Source organism: Canis lupus, chromosome 3 (assembly GCF_048164855.1).
Source record: "Canis lupus baileyi chromosome 3, mCanLup2.hap1, whole genome shotgun sequence".
Classification (NCBI taxonomy): Eukaryota; Metazoa; Chordata; class Mammalia; order Carnivora; family Canidae; genus Canis; species Canis lupus.
This window is the reverse complement of record NC_132840.1, coordinates 47169736-47189073: the sequence shown is the minus strand read 5'-3', so window position 1 is coordinate 47189073 and position 19338 is coordinate 47169736. Positions and strand designations below refer to the sequence as shown.

The following is a 19338-nucleotide window of genomic DNA, read 5'->3' as shown; positions in this document are numbered from 1 at the left end:
AGACTTCTGCCTCAGACTGTCTTGGGTAGGAAGCTTTTGATCTGAACCACTCCAACTACATTTGAAGCTTCAGTTTGGCTTCTCCTGGCCAGGGTGTTTTCTTTTCACGGAAAATGGCAGGGGGTGGATTAGGGGTGGAGGAATGGATTCCTCTAGTTGCATCAGCTCTGATGTGACCTCTGACGTTTACCTTTGTTCCCAGATAAACCAAACACACACAAACTCAGCTTTTCTGGCTTCAAAAAACAATGGGAGCCGCCAGGTAGGACAGGAGAAACCTGGTGCTTCGAGGAGAGTAGAGATGTGGGGGGTGGTGGGAGTGAATTCCCCTAGGAGCACTCTGCCTTGATGGGTTCCCCAGAATTGACTCTGGGTCCAGGAGGCCCTGCCTGGACACCCTGAGGGGAGCATCCTGACTCTTGTGACAGTGGTCTGTAGGCAAACCAGCTTTGAAGCACCCATTGTGTACTCAGCCCTGCTGTGGCCAGAGGTAGTTACTTCACGGGTGGGTGGGGGTCAGATCATACGCACGGAGTTTTACCATTGCGTATTTCCTTCTTACTTTTGAGGAAACTGGAATTTGCCCCTAGTCACAGACCTGGTACATGCTCCAAAGCCAGCATCCCTCCTGTCCTTCCTGTCTGGTTGGTGGGCCTGCCTCATCCTGAGGATGTTGTAAAGGTTGGGCCTATCTGTAAGTAAAACAGTCAGCACAGGGACAGGCACCCAGTGGCTGCTCAGTAAATGCTCAAGACTGGTAGGTGCTCAGGGCTAAGGGCGAGAGAAGCCAGCCACCTGAATCAGGAAGTAACTGGTACTGCTGGGGATTTACCCCAAAGATGCAGATGCAATGAAATGCTGGGACACCTGCACCCCAATGTTTCTAGCAGCAATGTCCACAATAGCCAAACTGTGGAAGGAGACTTGGTATCCATCAAATGATGAATGGATAAAGATGTGGTTTATGTATACAATGGAATATTACTCAGCCATTAGAAATGACAAATACCCACCATTTGCTTCAACATGGATGGAACTGGAGGGTATTATGCTGAGTGAAATAAGTTAATCGGAGAAGGACAAACATTATATGGTCTCATTCTTTTGGGGAATATAAATAATAGTGGAAGGGAATAGAAGGGAAGGGAGAAGAAATGGGTGGAAATATCAGAAAGGGAGACAGAACATGAAGGCTCCTAACTCTGGGAAACGAACTAGGGGTGGTGGAAGGGGAGGAGGGCGGGGGGTGGGGGTGAATGGGTGACGGGCACTGAGGGGGGCACTTGACGGGATGAGCACTGGGTATTATTCTGTATGTTGGCAAATTGAACACCAATAAAAAATAAATTTATTATTAAAAAAAAAAAAAAAGGAAGCAGCTGGCCTTGCGAGAGTCCTGCCGGGGCCCGAAGCTTGCTGGGAGACTGTGCAAATCTGAGAATCTGAGTCTCTCTCTCCATATATGTAACACCTGGCTGCAAAAGGGGCTGTCTTGGGCCTGATCATCTAAAATCCCACCTATTGTTCTAAACTCCTTCCCTCCCACTCTGTCTCCTCCACCCCTGCTCCACAAGCCATCAGCCTTTCCTGGATTCCTGAAATGCCCCTAATTCTTTCCTGTTTCCCACCTTTGTAGCATGGTCTCTCTTCCTAACCTGTCCTGTCCCTACACTTCACACGTCTAACACTCTCTCCTGCGTTTGGGCCTTGGGCAAGGGATCCTAAGGCACTCTGGCTTATCATCTGACTTTACCCCGGGGTTTCTTTCCATCACAGTTATTGTCCAGGTTATAATCCTTTATTCATGTTTTGTCTCTTCCGTTAGGAGACAGTGAGGGCAGGGACCCGTGTTGTTCCCTACGGTACCGCAGCACAGACCAGTTCAGCAAGTACCCGGTGAGCGAACGAGAATAGAATGAATGAACAAAGGAGTGGAGGAGGTGTCTCTGGCAGAGCCCAAAAACAGGGAGGCCACGGGGGCGGGGGCCCAGGGTCCTGAGGAGTAGCCTGGGCAGGAGACTGCAGGGTGTGCTGGGCCTGCACCGCCTCTGGGCAAAAGCAGATCTCAGAAGAGGGCGGGGGACCCCGAGCCCGGGCCAAAGTCCAAGTCCGCAGGGGGCTGCGCAGGAAGCTACTTGTACCTAGGACCCGCTGTCGCCGGCTCCGAGCTCCACCGCCACCCAAGCACAGGGAGGCCAGGTCAGTCGGCGAGCCGGGAGCGGGAGCGGGAGCCGGGGGCCCAAGGGTCCGGGCGAGAGCCGCCCCGCACCTGGCGGCCCCTGCAGCGTGCGACCCTGGGGCCAGCAGCTCTCGGCTCCTCGAGCTGCCGTCGCGAGCTCCGGGACGGTGGCGCCTCGCGGGCACGGGGAACTACATTTCCCAGAAGGCCCGGAGCACTTGGGGTCACAGGGAAAGCGCCCCGGGCGGCGCAGCTTCCCGGCGCCACAGGGCGGCTCTGGGGGTGGGGGGGCGAGTCGGCGGCCCTGCGGCCCCGGCCCCCGGGAGGTGGCCCGGCTGGGGCGACGTGGCGGCCCGCAGCAGAGCCGATGAGCAGCTCGGTGGCGGGGCCCGACTGCTGCGGAGGCCTCGGCAATGTTGACTTTAGGCAGGTACGGACCGGGCCGCGCGGCTGGGGGAGCAGGGAGAGGGTCCGCGCGGCCGGGGGTGCTGGGTCTTCCCGCCTCAGCAGCCGCGGCGGCGGCCAACGCCCAGTGGGCGGGGCCGCTGTTGCCAAGCAACGGGGGAGGGGCGGGGCGGGCGGAGCTGCCTGTTTGGGGGCGTGGCTCGCGCGCGCGTGTGAGTGGAAGAGAGGGATTGTATCCGAGAAAGAGTACTTCAGTGTGTGCGCGTGTGTGCGAGCCTCTGCGACTGTGTGGTCGGGGTTGCCCTGGGAGTGTGGGTCCTGGCTGAGAGGGGAGTGTGCGTGGTGGGAGCGTGTGGGTGCGTGGGAACTGGGGGTCCTGCCGCAGCCCCGTCCCCCTCCCGGGGCCAGAGGTCGCGCCCTGGCTCCTCCACCCCCTGGGGTTGAGTTGGCTACGGGACATCACCTCTTTCCAGGCTGGAGGAGTGGAAAGACTTGCCGGTCTTCAAGCCTTGTGCCAGGATGGCGTGGGACGCGCCCTGCTGGCTGGAGACCCGGCTGCCTGGGGCAGCAGCCCGTGTGCAAAGTCATCGGCCAGAGAGTTTTTTTCCTGGCATCTCGCGCCAGGCTCCCCTTCCAATGGCTGTTCCTCTCCCACCTGCTGCCTTCTCTCAGAGCCTCCCTTTTCTCGCCTTTCCACCTTTCTCATCCCTCAGCCACTGTCTGTGGAGCCTGGGAGCTCCATCTCTGCCTGGAGCAGCCTTTCTTTAATCTAGTGCGTTTCTTCCCTTTATTCATTCGCTGATAACAGCCAGTCTTTGCAACAGGAAGCCTGGAAGCATAGAACATTCTCTGAAGGGGCTAAAATTGGTCAATGTTTCTGAGATGTAGCTGGTGGAGAAGTGGGAATTGAAATCCCTGTATCTGTGAGGAGGTGACTTGCTGTCTGAGACAGGGTGATAAGCTCTGGTCAGCAGGGACAGCAGGGCAAAGGCCTGAGACGGGGGCAGTGTTTTGTCCAAGGAACAAAGAGAAGGCTAGCATCTGACCCTGAGAGGGTGCAGGAGGAGTTGACATTGGTTGGTGGGAAGCAGAAGAGAGGAAGAACAACCTCCCCCAGGAGGATGAGGGTATCCTGTGGAATCCTTAGAATCCTAAACTGTAAATAGTCATTAGAGAATCTCTGGACCCACATGGACAGTGGTGGTACCTTTTGTGTTTTCTACCATAGCAGATTTCAGATGAAGAGGGCACTTGGAGAGTGCCAGGGGCGCATTGCCTGGCTCCGGGGTGGGTACTTCCTGGATGAATGACTCTGTGTGGAAGGCCACGTCACCATGAACTTGAGGTGGGATGTCTCTGAGCCAGAAGCCCCACTGTGAGGGGGCAGTGGGCCCAGCACAGGCCCAGTGGAGTGTCAGGGCACTGCCGGGTAATCTGAGTGAGGCCTGTGTTCTAGACCTAGCACTGGGAGCGAGAAATCAGCCGCGAGCAGGGGAAGGTTCACTCGGTGTGTGTGGGAAGGGTTTTTCTGTTTTCCCCTTTCTCTACAGGTTTGATGGGGCTGTGCAGCTGGAAAGAACTGGGAACGCTTCTGGGGACAGGTCAGGGTGACCCTAGTTGACTAAGATGCAGTTTTTCCACTGCTGCCTCTCTTTTGGTACAGCTAAGCTTCCTATCACCAAAGATTTTTTTTTTTCTTAACAACACCACCACCACCACCAGCAAGCACGTTATTGTGTATTTGTCTTGTAGTGGTTCTCCTCCTTCTTCAGTCAGAATCTCTGGCTTTAAAAGATGTCAGTCAGTCCCTGGCCCACGTGAACACCAAGGTTTCTTTGGACTCCGTGGGCATCTGAGCTGCAGGATCGCAGTGTGCTAGTCTAGCCCTACCTGATAGGAATGTAATATGTCCCATTTATCATTTAAACTTCTCTAGCAGCCACATTTTGAAAAATAAAAAGAAATTGGTGACATTACTTTTTTCTCTTTTTAAAGATTTATTTATGCCAGAGAGAGAGAGACAGAGACAGAGACAGAGACAGAGACAGAGAGAGAAAGCAAGCTAGAGAGTGTGCGAGTGGGGCCAGGGGCAGAGGAGAGAGAATCTTCAAGCAGACTCCCTGCTGAGCACAGAGCCCCACACAGGGCTTGATCCCATGACCCTGAGATCACAACCTGAGCTGAAATTAAGAGTGGGATGCTCAACTGACTGCCACCCAGGTGCTCCGGTATTATTTTTAAGAGTTTATTTTATTTAACCTACTATATCAAAAATATTATTTCATCCTGTGGCACCATAAGTTCCCAATAGCCACATGTGGCAGGTGGCTACCATATTCAGCTGAATGGTGCAGCCCTTGAATACAATGGCCTTGGACAGCTATATTCTGCACCTGCTCCAGCTGATACAGAATTTTGGTTTTGTTTTTAATTAGAAAAAAATCACCCACTTTGATGAGGAGCGTACCTGACATGGCCTCGCTGGCAATGGCCCTTCGTAGCTTTTTGGCTATCATGGGATTCTAGAGCCCTGCTCCTTGGCCTGTCAGCTGCATGAAGCAAGCTGGCTGGTGGGTGGGTGGCAGCAAGGACTGTCAGTTTGCTGTCCACGGGCAGGGTACCTCCAGGACTCAGAAGATGACTGCAGTGGGGCCTAGGGGTGCTGCCGTCTTGGAGAACTCAGTCTGGCAGGGTGTAGTCATGGGGGCCACTTTCATGCCCTTTTCCATTTGGACACACCTGCTCTCGTGAGCAGGTAGGTGATGTCACTTAGTGTAGGTGTCAAGAAGTGTGCTTCAGTTTCTTGATCTGTAAATGAGGGGATAGTAAATGAGGCTCTAGGGAAGACCAGAATGAGATAAGAGTGTAGAGGAGCTTTACAAATTGTCAAGCATAGCCCACCAAAGGGTGGTCTTCCGAAGGCAAAGCCCCTGTATTCAGAAAGTTTCAAGGCCACAATGGGGGATAGGCCTGTTTAGTTGTACAGTTCCCATTTATGATAGGAGTTGGAGACAAAATCCCAGTGGCAATGTGGGAGGTCTTGACTGCCTTTCAGGGGAAGATATTTGCCTGCTATGCAAATTGTCTTTAAAAACCTTTGATGCTATTACTTTGTTAGAATATCAGTCTATTTTACTGGATTTTGTGACATTCTCAAGGACCTAATTTTTATCTTCAGTATTTTGGGTCAAAGTGAAGACAGCTTCACTGTCTTCAGGTAGGGGCTTTCCTCTGCCCCTCATTATAACCTTGGGCAAGTCATTGACATTCCTAGAACCTCAGTTTCTTTTGCTTCTGTTGAGATGATCAAGTGGGTTTTCCTTTTTTGTCTGTTAATGTGGTGAGTTACACTGATGTTTTGATTATCAAACCAGCCATGGGGTGATGCAGGATCCTGAGATGTTATCCTTTGCATATTTTGTTAGATTTGCTTTGCTTCTTTTTGTTGTTGTGGAGGATTTTGGTGGCTATGCTCATGAGGAATAGGGTTTGTAGTTGTCTCGTGTCTTTGTCTGGTTTTGGTATTAAGGTAATGCTGGCCTCTTTGGGTGAATTGCAAACGAGTCTCTCCTATTCTGTATTCTGGGAGAGATTATGTGGAATTGATGTCATTTCTTCCTTAAATGTTGGTAGAATTCATCCAGTGAAATCTTCAGGGCCTGGGGTTTTCCTTTTCCTTTTCTTTTTTTTAAAGACTTTATTTATTTATTCATGAGACACACACAGAGAGGCAGAGATATAGGTAGAGGGAGAAGCAGGCTTCATACGGGGAGCCCGATATGGGACTCAATCTCAGGACCCTGGGATCACGACCTGAGCCAAAGGCAGATGCTCAACCACTGAGCCACCCGGGTGCTCCTGGAGCTTGCCTCTTTGGAAGATTCTTAACTGTGAATTCATTAAAAAAAAATAGATATAGGACTATATCTTGAGTGAATTTTGTTAGCTTATGTCTTTCCATGATTGGACCATTTCATCAGAGTTGTTGACCTGTGGACATAAGCTCCGTTATTACCCTATAATATTTGTGAGGCCAGTGGGGAGGCTCCTCTTTCATTCTTAGTATTGGCAATTTGTATCTACTTTTTCCCTTGGTCAGGGTGGCTAGATGTTTATCTATTTTAATTCTTTTCCCCAAAGAACATGTTTTAGATTTGAATTTTTCCCCCTCTGTTTTTCTCTCTTCAATTTGACTGATTTTTGCTTTTATTTTTTCCTGCTGCTTGTTTGGGTTTAATTTACTTCTCTTTCCCTAATTTCTTAAGGGTAAAGCTTATATTACTGTTTTGAGCCTTTTCTTCATTAATATAACTCTTATCTCTTAGCCCTGCATCCCACAACTTCTGATATGCTGTATTTTAATTTTCTTTCTGTTCAAAGTATGTTAAAATCTCCCTTTAGATTTTTCCTTTGGCCCATGTATCATTTGGAAGCATGCTCTTTAACAATAGCTTTCTGTTGTTGATGTCTTGTTTAATTCTGTTATTATCTGAGAACATATTTTTATGTTTTCTGATTCTTTGAAATGTAAGATTTGCTTGGGGTGCTGGTGGCTCAGTCGGTTGAGCGTCCGACTCTTCATCTCAGGTCAGGTCTTGATCTCAGGGTTCTGAGTTCAGGACCCACCTGTATTGGGCTCCACACTGGATGTGGAGCCTACTTAAAAAAAAAGAAGAAAAAAAAAGATTTGTTTTATGGCCCAGACTTGTCTGTCATGGTGGATGTTTATGTGTGCCTGGGAAGGATGTGTTATTTGCTGTAATCATGGAATGGCCTATAAACATCAGTCAAGCCATGTAATTGACGGTGTTGTTCAGGTCATCTCCGTCCTTACTGGTTTTCTGCCTGCCTACTCTGTCAGTTTTGAGAGTGGGGTTATCGAGGTTAGGTTGCCAGCTGTTGTGATGGGTTTATCTGTTTCATCTTTTAGTTCTGTCGGCTTTCTCTTCATGTGTTAGCCTCAGTTTTTTAATCTGAAAGATGGACACACCCCACGGTGTTGTGTGGACTGAATAACACATTAATAATAATAACTAACTTTATCAAACGCTGCTAAGTGCTAGACACTATGCTAAGTGCTTTCCTTGCACGATCTCATTTCATCTACCTGATAGTCCCATGAAGGAAGTACCACTATCATTCAAAGCTTACAGAGAGCATGTGACTTGCCCAAGCATGAATGGGGTTTGTCAAGCCCGACCAGGCTGGGGTACACCCTGTCTCGGGACTGTGCTCTGCCCTGCCTCATTAAAACCAGGGCTTAGGTGCACCTGGGTGGCTCAGTGGTTGAGCATCTGCCTTTGGCTCAGGTCATGATCCCGGGGTCCAGGGATTGAGTCCTGCATCGGGCTCCCTGTGAGGAGCCTGCTTCTCTCTCTGCCTATGTCTCTGCCTCTCTTTGTGTCTCTCATGAATAAATAAATAAAATCCTTTCTTGAAAAATAAAAAATAAAGCCAGGGCTTGGTGTCCAGTAACTTCCCAAGGAAGGTCAGCTGGCTAATTGTTATTGCTTTTAATATGTAACATGTATTTAAATATATGTACTGAGTAGCATCAACCCTGGGGGCGGGGGTGTCCTTGAGGACACCCTTGAGGGTGAATGTAAAGAACAGGGGTCTGCAGGTCACAATCACACAAAGGTGGTAAGAGAGGGGACCCAAGGTGGAGAAGATGAGGGCCTTGAGAAGCACAGGACCCATCCATGGATACCACTCCCAGGAAAGGGGCTCACTTGGTCCTGCTCATTAGGCTGCACATCAGCTGCCAGCGCCTTTTTGCACCTGGTCCAGGACACACTAGTTGAATGAAGAGGAATGGACATCTTCCCCTTTCCTGAAAGGAGTTATAGATATGGGGAATTAGAACAGCTGCTGGCCATTTCTTTTTATTGTGGGATTTAGGAATGCTTCACATCAGTGTTTTTCCAGAAATTGTAGCTGACCACCGTTGCATTGTGACATTCCAGCAAACCTCCTGTCTTAAGATGGCTTGCAGGGCTTGTGTGCCCTCAGAGTTCAGCATGAGGGCTATATTCCTTGGATCAGTGTCCTAGGACTTTCTACCTCTTCCTTAGGACTCATGTCCTAAGGAACATGTCCTTCCTAGAGGGCCCCCCTAGAACAAGGTGAGATGTCTGTATTAGTTAGCTGTAAGCAAACAGAGGGAGGGGACAGGACAGCCTCAGCCCTGGAAGCACCCTCTGTACCTTGTTCTCCCCTCTGTCCAGAATGTCACCTTGGGGACGGTGGGTGGGGGGAGCAGTCTCATCGCCCTTGCTTCATCAAAGGGAAACCCTGGGCTGAGATTGGTCACAGAAGGCCTGCCTGTGGTCCTTCCCAGAGGGTGGGAGTGATCCGATTCCAGCTCAGATTGTGAGCTGCCCAGAGATCTTCTTCTGAGCCAGATGCCCCCCTTCCCCCATACAGAGTAGATAAAATGAGGAAGGAGGACTGCCTTCATGTAAAAGTTTGAAGAAAAAGACACTGGCACGTTCATTCTTGTGTCTGTGTCCTGTGTCAAACAGGGGCTCTAACCAAAAGTTGCCCAATAAACATTGCCTGAATCCACAGAGAATGCCAGGGGGCCCTTGAGGGTCCCCTGGGAAAGGCAGAAGAGACTGTGGTTCCAAAGACGTATTTTGCTGTGATGGAGAGTGGTGCTGGAGGACCCCATCCCCCCTGGTTCCTCCTGCCCTTTGCTGTACGTGGTGTATGGATCCCACTTGTGATCGATGTGACTTTGACTCTCTGGGCCTCTGCTGTTTGTTTGTATGTCACAATGTGACCCTGGGTGCTGTTGACCCGCAGCAAATCATTCCCTGAAGTGTCCTCAAAGCCTGCAGTAACGTGAAATTGCTATGAGCCGCTTCCTTACCAACTCGTAGGGCTTCAGTAGCTGAGCCCATTCATCGGTGACCTGAGTGGAATTATTCCTGGTTCTGGTAGGTAGTGTCTCTCTTTTCAAGCACAGAGCTCTGCAGTCTGTGACCTTGGAGCGGGATTCCATTCTTAGAATTACCCAGCAGAGGAAGCCAAGATTTTTGCTGTTTTAATGAGGTTGGGGTGGGGAGGGGAGGGGAGGAGCAGGGGACCTTCCCCATAGTCAAGGCAGCCCACAGGTGTCAGGAATGACGCAAGAGACCCGGGATCTGGGACCCTCCTGATCTGCTCAAGTGTCACCTGGGGATACTCCCTATCCAGTTTCGGGAGGGAGGGCCGCCCTTTCAGGTGAGCTTTGGGAAGTGACAACAATCAGGAGAGGACGTTTGGGTCCAGGAGGAGTACCACTGTGGAATATTAGTCATTCTTTCCTGCCAGGCAACGCAGATCCCCCACTCTCAAGGTGACCCAGGTGACGGGATACTCTCCTCCCACCAAGACAGTTTGACCTGAGGACACTGGGACCTGGTGGGGGCTGAGGTTCCAGTTTTAACCAGTTCAGTCCTAACTGGGAGCTTCTGTTGGATGTCCCCTGCTGCCAGCTGTGGCTGGCCTTAGCTTGTTAACCTTTAAGTGCCTCAGTTTCCCTCCCTCAGCTGCCACAAAAGGCGAAAGGAGCTAATTTCTCCTGCTCATTTGCCCTGTCTCTTTGCGGGTATTCGAGACTGCTCCTTCCCTCACTGCAGCAGTGGCTGCAGCATTTCTAAGTCCTTACCGAAAGCCCTGGCTTCTATCAGGAATCTGGAAGGGCTGGGTTGGCCATGGCCTGGCTCTGCCCTCTGCCTGTGATCTGGGGGTTTCTCTGAGCTTTTGGCTCTCTTATCTGCAAAGTAGGCCTAGCAGTAGTGCTCTCCAAGATGAGGCATGCGAATTTTAAATAAATACTCTTTGGTCTTGTTATCTGGCACTGGGAAGTTTCTTGCAGGAGGTCTTTGTCCTCAGACTCCCCCTTAGAATAGGGGCACCCAAGTGGATGCTCGGAAGGACATTGAGTTGAATCCTTAAAAACATCTTCAGCATTTCCAGAGAATATGGTTTCCTCTGCCGGCTGGTGGGGAAATAGGGGGCACAGGTCACCGTTCCCAATGCTGAGGCCCTCCCTAACCTTCCTCCCTGGGGAGGTGTCATTTACACACAGAGAAATGCATAGACCTTAGAGCCCAGTTGGAAGGCCTAACATGCAAGCTCCTGGCTACCTAGACTCCAGTGAGATGGAAAATATTTCCATCACCCCAGAAAATGCCCTGTGCTCCTCCCCGTCAGTGCCCTACCTTGCTTCACAGAACCTACCCTGAACCATTTGTTCGGTTCTCACCTGCTTGGTGTCCCCAGGCCTGGGTTTCCAGCCGCGACCCTCTGGCCATCACCTGTGCCCACTCTCTAGCTGGATGGGTGCCTGCTGCGGACCTCACACTTTACCCTCTTTCCTCTGGCTGGGTCCCACCAGTGCAGGGTCAGCCTGTGGGACAGGCAGCACAATATTGAGGGCACACTGGTTTCGCCTGGGATTTGGGGTTTCTTATCCTCGAGAAGGCATGCATCCCTTCAGCCAGCCACCAGCTCGTAGCAAAAAGTGATGAGTGTGCAGGCTGTGTGGGCACAGAGCAGGGCTTTGAGAATCAGGCCTGCAGGTAACTCAGTTTGGCTATCTGTAAAATGAGGATGCTGATGACAGTGGGAGGAGACAGTTGGTGGGAGGCTCTGGGCAGGGGTAGGAGGCTCTGGGTGGAGGTGGGAGTGTGTGGGGGGGTGGAGAATATTTTACTTCTCTCTGCTTAGTGAGAATAGACCCACAACCAACTAGAGACCCCGACTGTTGGTGTTTCCCTTGTCACGAACATATGCTGCCTTACTGTGTGGGAGGGTAGGAGAACAGGAATAGAGAATTCTGCTCTGGAAGAATGGTGGCCTTCAAAGGGAATCTGGCTAACAATCGAATCCTTGTCTGTCGAGTTGCCATATAAATTCCCACGGGGAGTGCCTGGTGTCGTAAAAGTTAGCAGGGTGAAAAGTACATTTCATGTGCTGGCCCTACACTCTGTGATGTGATGATCGAGGGCAAGCCTGGGTCTTAGAGGACCTTTTGTGGGCGGCCTCGGATGAATGGTTGGTGAGGATGCCCAGTTTATGGAGTTGTTGCAAGGGGCGAGTAGTATCTGGAGGGGATGATGGGTAGTGGAGTTCAGGGAAGGCCACGGCATCAGGACTCCTAGTAGCTCCCTGGTGTTCCTCCCTGCACACACCTTCCACCCAGCTGTACATCTGAGGGATGGGCAGGCCTCACCCTGGGAGACTGACCTGCCTTGAAGAGATCCTATCCCAGGGTTTCTAAGAACCTGAGAAAGCCCTGTCCCATCCCTTGTCTGGCCATCCCACCTCCTGGCAGTGTTGGTGAACACTAGTTGATTACACAGCCTAAAAGGTGCCATAAAAATATTTATGAAGGGGTGGGCACTTGGGTGGCTCAGTGGTTGAGCGTCTGCCTTTGGCCCAGGTTGATCCCAGTGTCCTGGAATCGAGTTCTGCATCAAGCTCCCCTCAGAGAGCCTGCTTCTCCCTCTGCCTATGACTCTGCCTCTCTCTCTGTGTCTCTCATGAATAAATAAAAATTTAAAAAATCTTAAAAAAATATTTATGAAGCACAGCGCCTGGGCACCTGGTGAATCTGTGGCCTTATAAGTAGAGGGATCAGCTGGCCACTGCCGGCTGTCCACCTGCAGAATCTCCACTGCGGCCACATGGGCAATTTTCTGCCTCCAATTTGAAGCCAGAAGGGAGGGAATCAGAGTCCCAGGAGCACAGGCAGCTGAGCTGGAGGTCCCTTCAGAGATGTACCTTTAGCCCCTACTTTTTACTGATGATGAAACAAGAGTTGCTGTTCATTCTGCAAATATTTACTCTTTGTACCAGGTGGAAGACACAAAAATGGAGGAAATAGTAGCCTCTAGCCTGGAGAGATGAGTATGAGATAGGCACTGTAACCAAATAATCATAACAGGGTGTACACTAAAGACACAAAAGAGTGCCACTGGTGAAGGTAGAAGAGATGCTCCCGCTGGGTCTTGAGGGGTGAATAGGAGTTCGCCTAGAGGTGTAGAGTGATAAAGAGTATTTCAGAAACGTGCAGACCCCCCCCCCAAAAAAAAACCCCAAAAAACGTGCAGACCCATTGTAAGAGGGTCTAGAGCATGATGTTTGGTGTGAGTGACAGATGGGGCAGGAAGGATGGCAGGTGATGGTGGATCCAGTGGATGCAATGAATTTATCACTTGTCAGTGCGCGCTGGGATGGGTGAGCTCAGTGCAGGTGAGGAGGCCTGGGGTCCAGAGCATGGCAGGAAGTGAGGCATGGGAAGCTGGCTGAGGGCAGTGGGAACAATGGGATCAATAAACAGATTGGATTCATGGATGAAAGAGGACAAGGGCCAATGGCAGGTAAGCTTTGGCTGGGCATTGAGGGTTGAGATGGGGACCTTCAGGGAGGAGGGGCAGTGAGGCAGGTCCTGCTCTGTAAGTGGCCGAGCAGGACCAGAGCCCCACTCTGATGGCTGCTCCCCAGCCCAGCTCTCTTTCCATCCCTCCTCAGGGCTCCTGCTCCACCAGTCAGCCCCATCGCAGCCTCTCAATGGGCCTTGCAGTCGGGTGCTTAATAAATGTTTCTTTTCAACAGAAGATTGAATGCCCTCAGGTTCAGTTCTGGGGCTGAGGTGTGCCTGTCTTCCTCCAGGGTGGACAACCTGTTTTGAGGCCTATTCAGCCATTTGGTCCTTCATGAGTGGCCTCACCTCTCCTGGTGTGCTCTCCAGGGCAACTTGGAATTTCCTGTCATGGCCTCATGCCTTGCAAGGTGTCCGCCCCGAGGGCCACTGAGCCTCCGCTGCTCTGCGTGATACTGGGGGCCTGGGTGGGTGGGGGAGTCTGACCTGGGACCAAAAGAGAAGAAGGCTGGAGGACAGGGTGCGGGGTTGCCTGCCTGGTGGGTGTCGGTAGTGCCCACAGGGTGCCCAGAGCCTGTGATCAGTGTGGAGCAAGGCTGTGCTTCTAATGTCACTCTTCCTTGTTTGCTGAGTGAGTCCTCCTTTGTCATTTGTTTATTAATAATGCGCTTGTGGGCTCCCATGGCCACTTTGTCCCTCAGCCATGTCATCCACATGTTCACATAGCGGTGCCTTTTTTGGCTCGTTCATTCTTAGCTCTGCCCTTGGTGCCTAAGAGGCGAAGTTTGCCCTAGACTTGGGACAGGAGGCCTACACACGCGAAGGACATGCTGGGCCACATCTTCTATGTTCAGTGACTTTCCAGAGTCTTCCCACCGTCCCTACAGGCAGGGTGTCTCAATTCTGTTCCTGAGGGACACTGGGGCCATGTGTGGAGACATTTTTGGTGCCACTGGCACTGAGTGGGTGGTGGCCAGGGGTGTCGCTGAACACTCTATGGTGCAGGGGACGCCCCCACCACAGGGAGTGATCCAGCCCAAGTGTGGACTGCAGAGGGCAGGAAACCTGCTGGAGATGCCCCACGTGGCATGAAGCTGGTATGTCGTGTGCATACACACAGAAAGAACATTTAGTACAATGTGTTGTGTGTTATTTTATATAAATGTATATATATATATGTATATTTATGTATACATATATATACACATAGATATGCTGTGGCAATTCTACAGCTTGCTCTGTTCAGTTGACATTTTTAAAAGAATATTCCAGGTTGACACATGGCTAGTTTGTTTAAATTGTGTAGCTTAGCTGCTTTAGGAATGGGCCCCATTCTCTGTATCCATTCTTCCATAGATGGACAGCTAAGTTGCTCATCTTTTTCATTGCCTGCACACGCGCTTTGCACGCTCGCATGAGTTTCTCCAGGACAGGCGATCAGAAGTGAAATTGCTGACAAGTAGGAGCACGCCTTTCAGTTCACACCCTCCCCAGCACTCAAGGCTATCCCTCGGTAGGGCTGGTGAGAAGGAGGCACGTTATTGTTGTTTTAATTTGCATTTACCTGATTACTAGGGAGGCTGCGTGTTCCTTACCATGAATGCCAGCCCCTTGGGTTTGCTCTGGGGCCTCTGAAGCCCTCTGCAATGCATGGTGTCAGGCATGGCACCTGGTGATGGTGACCCAGACCTTTGTCCTGGTGTGGTCACTTCCCCTTCAGGGTGCTGGCCACTCATCCTTGGCGCCAGTGATTTCCTTGTCTAGTGTCCCTATTTGCTGCTCTTCTGCTGCCAGCCGGGCCACCCTCTGACTGGGCACGATGCGGGTGGTTGGGTTTCAGCTTTTTATCTTCAGTTTTATGATTACACTGTAGTAACCTTTGCTGGACTTGCTTGTGCCCCAGTCTCCCAGAGTGTTCCCAGAGGGCAACTTTGTTTCTGAGCTCCGGGGGCTTGTCACTCCATGTTCAGCTTGTGGGGCCGGGCTGTCAGGGACTGGGCGGTTCTCCCGCTGATGCTGTCTCTGTCCCTGCAGGCAGACCTCTGCGTTATGACCTGGCTGCTGGGCTACGTGGACCCCTCGGATCCCTGCTTTGTGGCTGCCATCCTTACCATCGCTTTCAATCCACTCTTCTGGAATGTGGTAAGTGCCCTCGCACCAGCGTTGTCTGGATTGGCTGCGTGGACAGACAGACAAATGGCTCTTCCCTCCCTGTGTCTGTCTCTGGCCAGTGTGGAATCATCCTTTCTGTTTCCCCGTCAAGGTCAGAACCCAGTTAGGGGATGCTGACCAGGGAAGCCCCTCATTCTGGGGATCCTGCAATATCCTGGCAGTGACAGCGGGGCTGCCCATGTGTGCCCTAGGATTTTAGTTTTCCAGTGGGTGTCGTAGATGGCCTCAGCATAGGGGCTCTGTTCCTTCTCTGCCATGCTGCACAGTAAAGCTGCTTTCTTGTGAATCTCCACCTTCTCACATGTGCTCCAGAAACATGATCATTTTTTCCTGAATGGGCCTCCCTGCAAAATGATTGGCACACCATTGGACTGAGTGTGCTGGGGAGCAAGAATGAGAGGGCAAGAAATGAACACAGGGGCTACCTGGGTGGCTCAGTCGGTGAAGTGTCTGCCTTCAGCTCAGGTCATGATCTCAGGGTCCTGGGTTGGAGCCTCATGTTTGGCTCCCTGCTCAGAGAGGAGTCTGCTTCTCCCTCTACCTCTCCCACACCCCCTGTTTGTGCTCTCTTACTCTCTGTCAAATAATAAATAAAATCTTAAAAAAAAAAAAGTGAACATAGAAGGAAAAAGAGGAGCACCCAGCTCTTCTGTGGGTCCAGGGGACCAGGCTGTGTGGGAAAGGAGCTCCGAGTCCTTGGAAGAAGGTGTGGGAATGGCAGACAGTCACTCCTGCTACAAGCTTCTCTGTGATGCCTCCTCCCCCCGCAGGATATGGGGGAAGCTCTTGGGTTTTCTGGAGGGATGAGATGGGGTGGCAGTTGTGAGGCTCCTGCCCTGTGCCTGTACCTGGGTTTGCTGATGCAGAGCCACGAACGTCCTGTGATCACCCTTGAGGGTAGCCTAAAGAATGAGGCAAAGCTCAGCATTAGCAACATACTGTTCCAGACTGTTTTCATTTCGAGTGACCACTTGGTCCCAGAGGCAGAACGGGACATGTTTTTCATCTGCTTTATGAGTTAGGTCTTTTCTCTGTCTGGGGAGATCGGGGTGGGTGGGAGTGGGGGTGGGGGGTGGGGCTGCCCCTCTCAAAGAGGCCGCCTTCCCCATGTGTTGTCCCTCCTGTCCTGAACAGGCTGGACCCACCCCCGAGATGGTCGGTTCAGGCCTCCGGCTAGAGAGGGCCTAATGGAAGAGAGGAGCTCAGAGGACCAAAGGGCCAGAGCTTGCTGTGTCTAAAACCATCCTTTAGGCCTCCTGGGACCCCTGCCACAGGCCACCCGGGATCCCCTGTGTCTGAGCTGACCCTGACCTGCCACAGGCATCTGAGCAAGAGCTGGGCTTCCACAGTACCTGATCTTCCTGTCCCCTTCTACCCTCATTTCTTCTCCCCATCTCCAGTCCCCACCCTCACCCTTCCTCCTGTGGCACAAGACGGCGGTGGGTATGGTGGGTACGTGGCAGGCTGGAGAAATGGCCCCCAAAGACGTATGTCCATGTCCTAATCCTTGGAAACTGTGAAAGTTACCATATATGGCAAAAAAGGGGAGCTTTGCAGGTTTAAGGATCTCAGGATGGGGAGGGTGTTCTGGATTATTGGGGTGTGCCTTCATGCAGTCATGTGTCCTTATAAAAGGGAGGCAGAGGGAAGAAGAAGACCCTGGCTTTGAAGACTGGGGTAATGTGGCTGCCAGCCAAGGAAGGCCATGGCCACCAGAAGCTGGAAGAAGTGAGGGACAGATTCTCCCCTAGAGCGTGGGGCGTGGGGGTGGGGGTGGGGGAGCATGGTCCTGCCAGCACCTTGATTTGGCCCAGAGACACTGATTTTGGACTTCTGGCCTTCAGAACTGGGAGAGCAAATTCCTGTTACTCTAAAGCACCCAGTCTGCGGAATTGGTTAAAGCAGCTGCAGGAAGCAGGTGCAGGGCACAGAGATGCTGTCAGTCTGTAGAAGAGCTGGCAGTCAGCTGGGAGCGTGCAGTGCTCTCCGCAGTCCACAGTCCTCACCCTGCGGGCCTGGCTGATCTCCCAGCGCCTGGGGCTTGGCTGGCCCAGTGCACAGTGGGGCCCGGGGACACTTCTTCATGCAAATGCCCCTCCCGCTATTTGCTGCTGGTTCTTCCAACTGTGTATTTTTGTAGGTTCATTTTGAAGTCACACTGTGGCCCACGGGCCCGTAGTCAAGGCGCTTAAGATTTGGGAGATGGGCAGCTTGTAATCTGTGCATTTGTCATGAGGCTTTTTTCTCTCGTCGTAGTGTTTGATTTGCCTTGCTTCTGAAAAAGTTATTTGCTGGAACAGTATGTGGTCATCAGTGGGAGGAAGAGCTCTTCAGTGGCTTCAGAATGAGGACCTTTAGGGTGGTTTAGTGGGCTGCTGCTGGCCAGGCAGTGGAAAGGCCCTGGGAGGCAGGAAAAACCGGTCTGGGTGGGCCTGGGCCCGGGCTCTTGCGCCTGGGGAGGGAGATCCCAGCGCATGAGCAGTAAGCAAGGTGGCACCTGTAAAAGTGCTTAATGAGCTGATTAAATCATCATGACAGCTGATACTTGGTGGGACTTGCCACGCTTGGGCATTGTGCTGAGTGAGTCTCATACAGAATTTTAGTCGATCATCACAGCAAAGGCTGTTATCATCCCCTTTGGAAACTGGGCCGAAGGGGTTCGCTCATGTCTTCAGATACTTCTTGATGGCCTACCATATGCCAGACATGGGGGGCGCCCTGCCCTGGTTCTAAAGGAGCCCACATTCTAGGAGGGGGACACTGTGGTTAAACACACATACCGCCAAAACGCAGGATGGGGTGGGGCCAAGTGAAGCAGGGGATGGAGGAAGCTGGTCAGGGCAGGGTGACCTTTGAGTGGAAACCTGCCCTCCACAGGGGAGGGAGCCCCCAGGTGTCTGGGGGAAGAGGAGACAACAAGTACAAAAGTCCTGGGTGATTTCAAGGAACAGCCACTGGCTGGAATCTGAACGGAGGGTGAGGGCGGCAGGTCAGAGAGAGGGCTGGCATCACAGTACAGGCCTTGTGGGCCGTGGGGAGCACGTGTGCCGGATCCTGAGCGGGGAGCTGGGGAATGAGTGACCTGATCTGACTTGGGTTTTCCAGGCTGGCGTGGGCTGCTGAGAGCAGATGAGGGGTGAGGGCGGGGCTGGAGGCTGGCACCGTGCTGGAGGCCCAATGGTGGCTTGGACCAGGGTGGCACCAGCAGCTGTGGGAGAGGTGGTCAGATTCTGCACACAGTTTGAAAGCAGGAAGAGTCAACAGGATGTACCGTGGTTTGGTGCAGCAGCGCCAGAGAGAGGAGGCACGGCCAGCTCCAGTTGGGACCTGAGTGAATTACAATAAGCAATATGGATTTGCTTGCAGTCTGGCACACAGCTCCGCAAATCCTCGAAATTTCCTAGCTGTTGAGTGCGCTCAAGGTGTCTTTTGTTATGTTAACGCGGTGACTATAGACCCCTCCCCCACCTAAGGACAGGGAGGAGCACGTTGCCAGAGGAACCAACCACGTGGTTGGGGAGGGAAGAGGAACTGGAGGTTGAGTTCGGTAGCCCAGGGCCAATGATTTATTCAGTCACTTCTGTAATGCAGGCTCCGTAAAACCCCGAGGATGGGGTTTGGAGATGGGGTGCCTGGGTACCTCAGTTGGTTGGGCTTCTGCCTTCAGCTCACGTCATGATCTCAGGGTCCTGGGATCGAGCCCCCCATCATTGGGCTCCCTGCTCAGCAGGGCATCTCTTTCTCCCTCTTCTTCTGCTCCTATGCCTGCTTGCGCTCTCTCTCTCTCAAATAAATAAATATCTTTAAAAAAAGATGGGGTTCAGAGAGCTCTGGGTTCGTAAACACATGGAGATGGGGTAAGAGTGGCGTGCCCAGAGAGCATGGGCACTTGGCACCCATCCCTGTCCCTCACCTTATTCATCTTTTCATCGGGGTGATGATTCCTAGTCTTTAATATCCTTTATAACAAGCTGATAATCAAGCAAATAAGCTGGTTTCCTGAGTTCTGTGAGTTGGGCAGATAGTGTCAGAATTGAGTTGAATTCTGGGACACCCACCTGGTGTCAGAGCATTGGTTGGATGTGTGGAGACAGGGTGCAGAACTGTAGGGGGCGAGGCCATGTGGGACCACATAGGGGCTGAAGCCTGTGTGGGAAGAGATCTCTGATCTCTCTGCTTCTGGGAGATCCCGAGTGGAGGCCTTTCG

General features: G+C 51.9%; 1 protein-coding gene across 5 annotated transcripts in view; it reads left to right on the top strand.

The window, feature by feature from the left end:
* Positions 1 to 2060: 2060 nt before the first annotated feature.
* Positions 2061 to 19338, top strand: part of PEMT (phosphatidylethanolamine N-methyltransferase) — an 89314-nt gene continuing 72036 nt past the window's right edge. Inside the window, exons 1-2 of one of the 5 annotated variants that reach the window (XM_072820849.1) lie at positions 2061 to 2199; positions 14994 to 15101. In XM_072820849.1, the coding sequence (XP_072676950.1) occupies positions 15009 to 15101 (93 nt within the window). In that variant the 5' untranslated portion in view covers positions 2061 to 2199; positions 14994 to 15008. Of the gene's footprint in view, positions 2200 to 2430; positions 2610 to 9389; positions 9526 to 14873; positions 15102 to 19338 lie in introns of those variants that run through there. The other 4 variants (XM_072820846.1, XM_072820847.1, XM_072820848.1 and 1 more) reach the window with 4 other exon arrangements.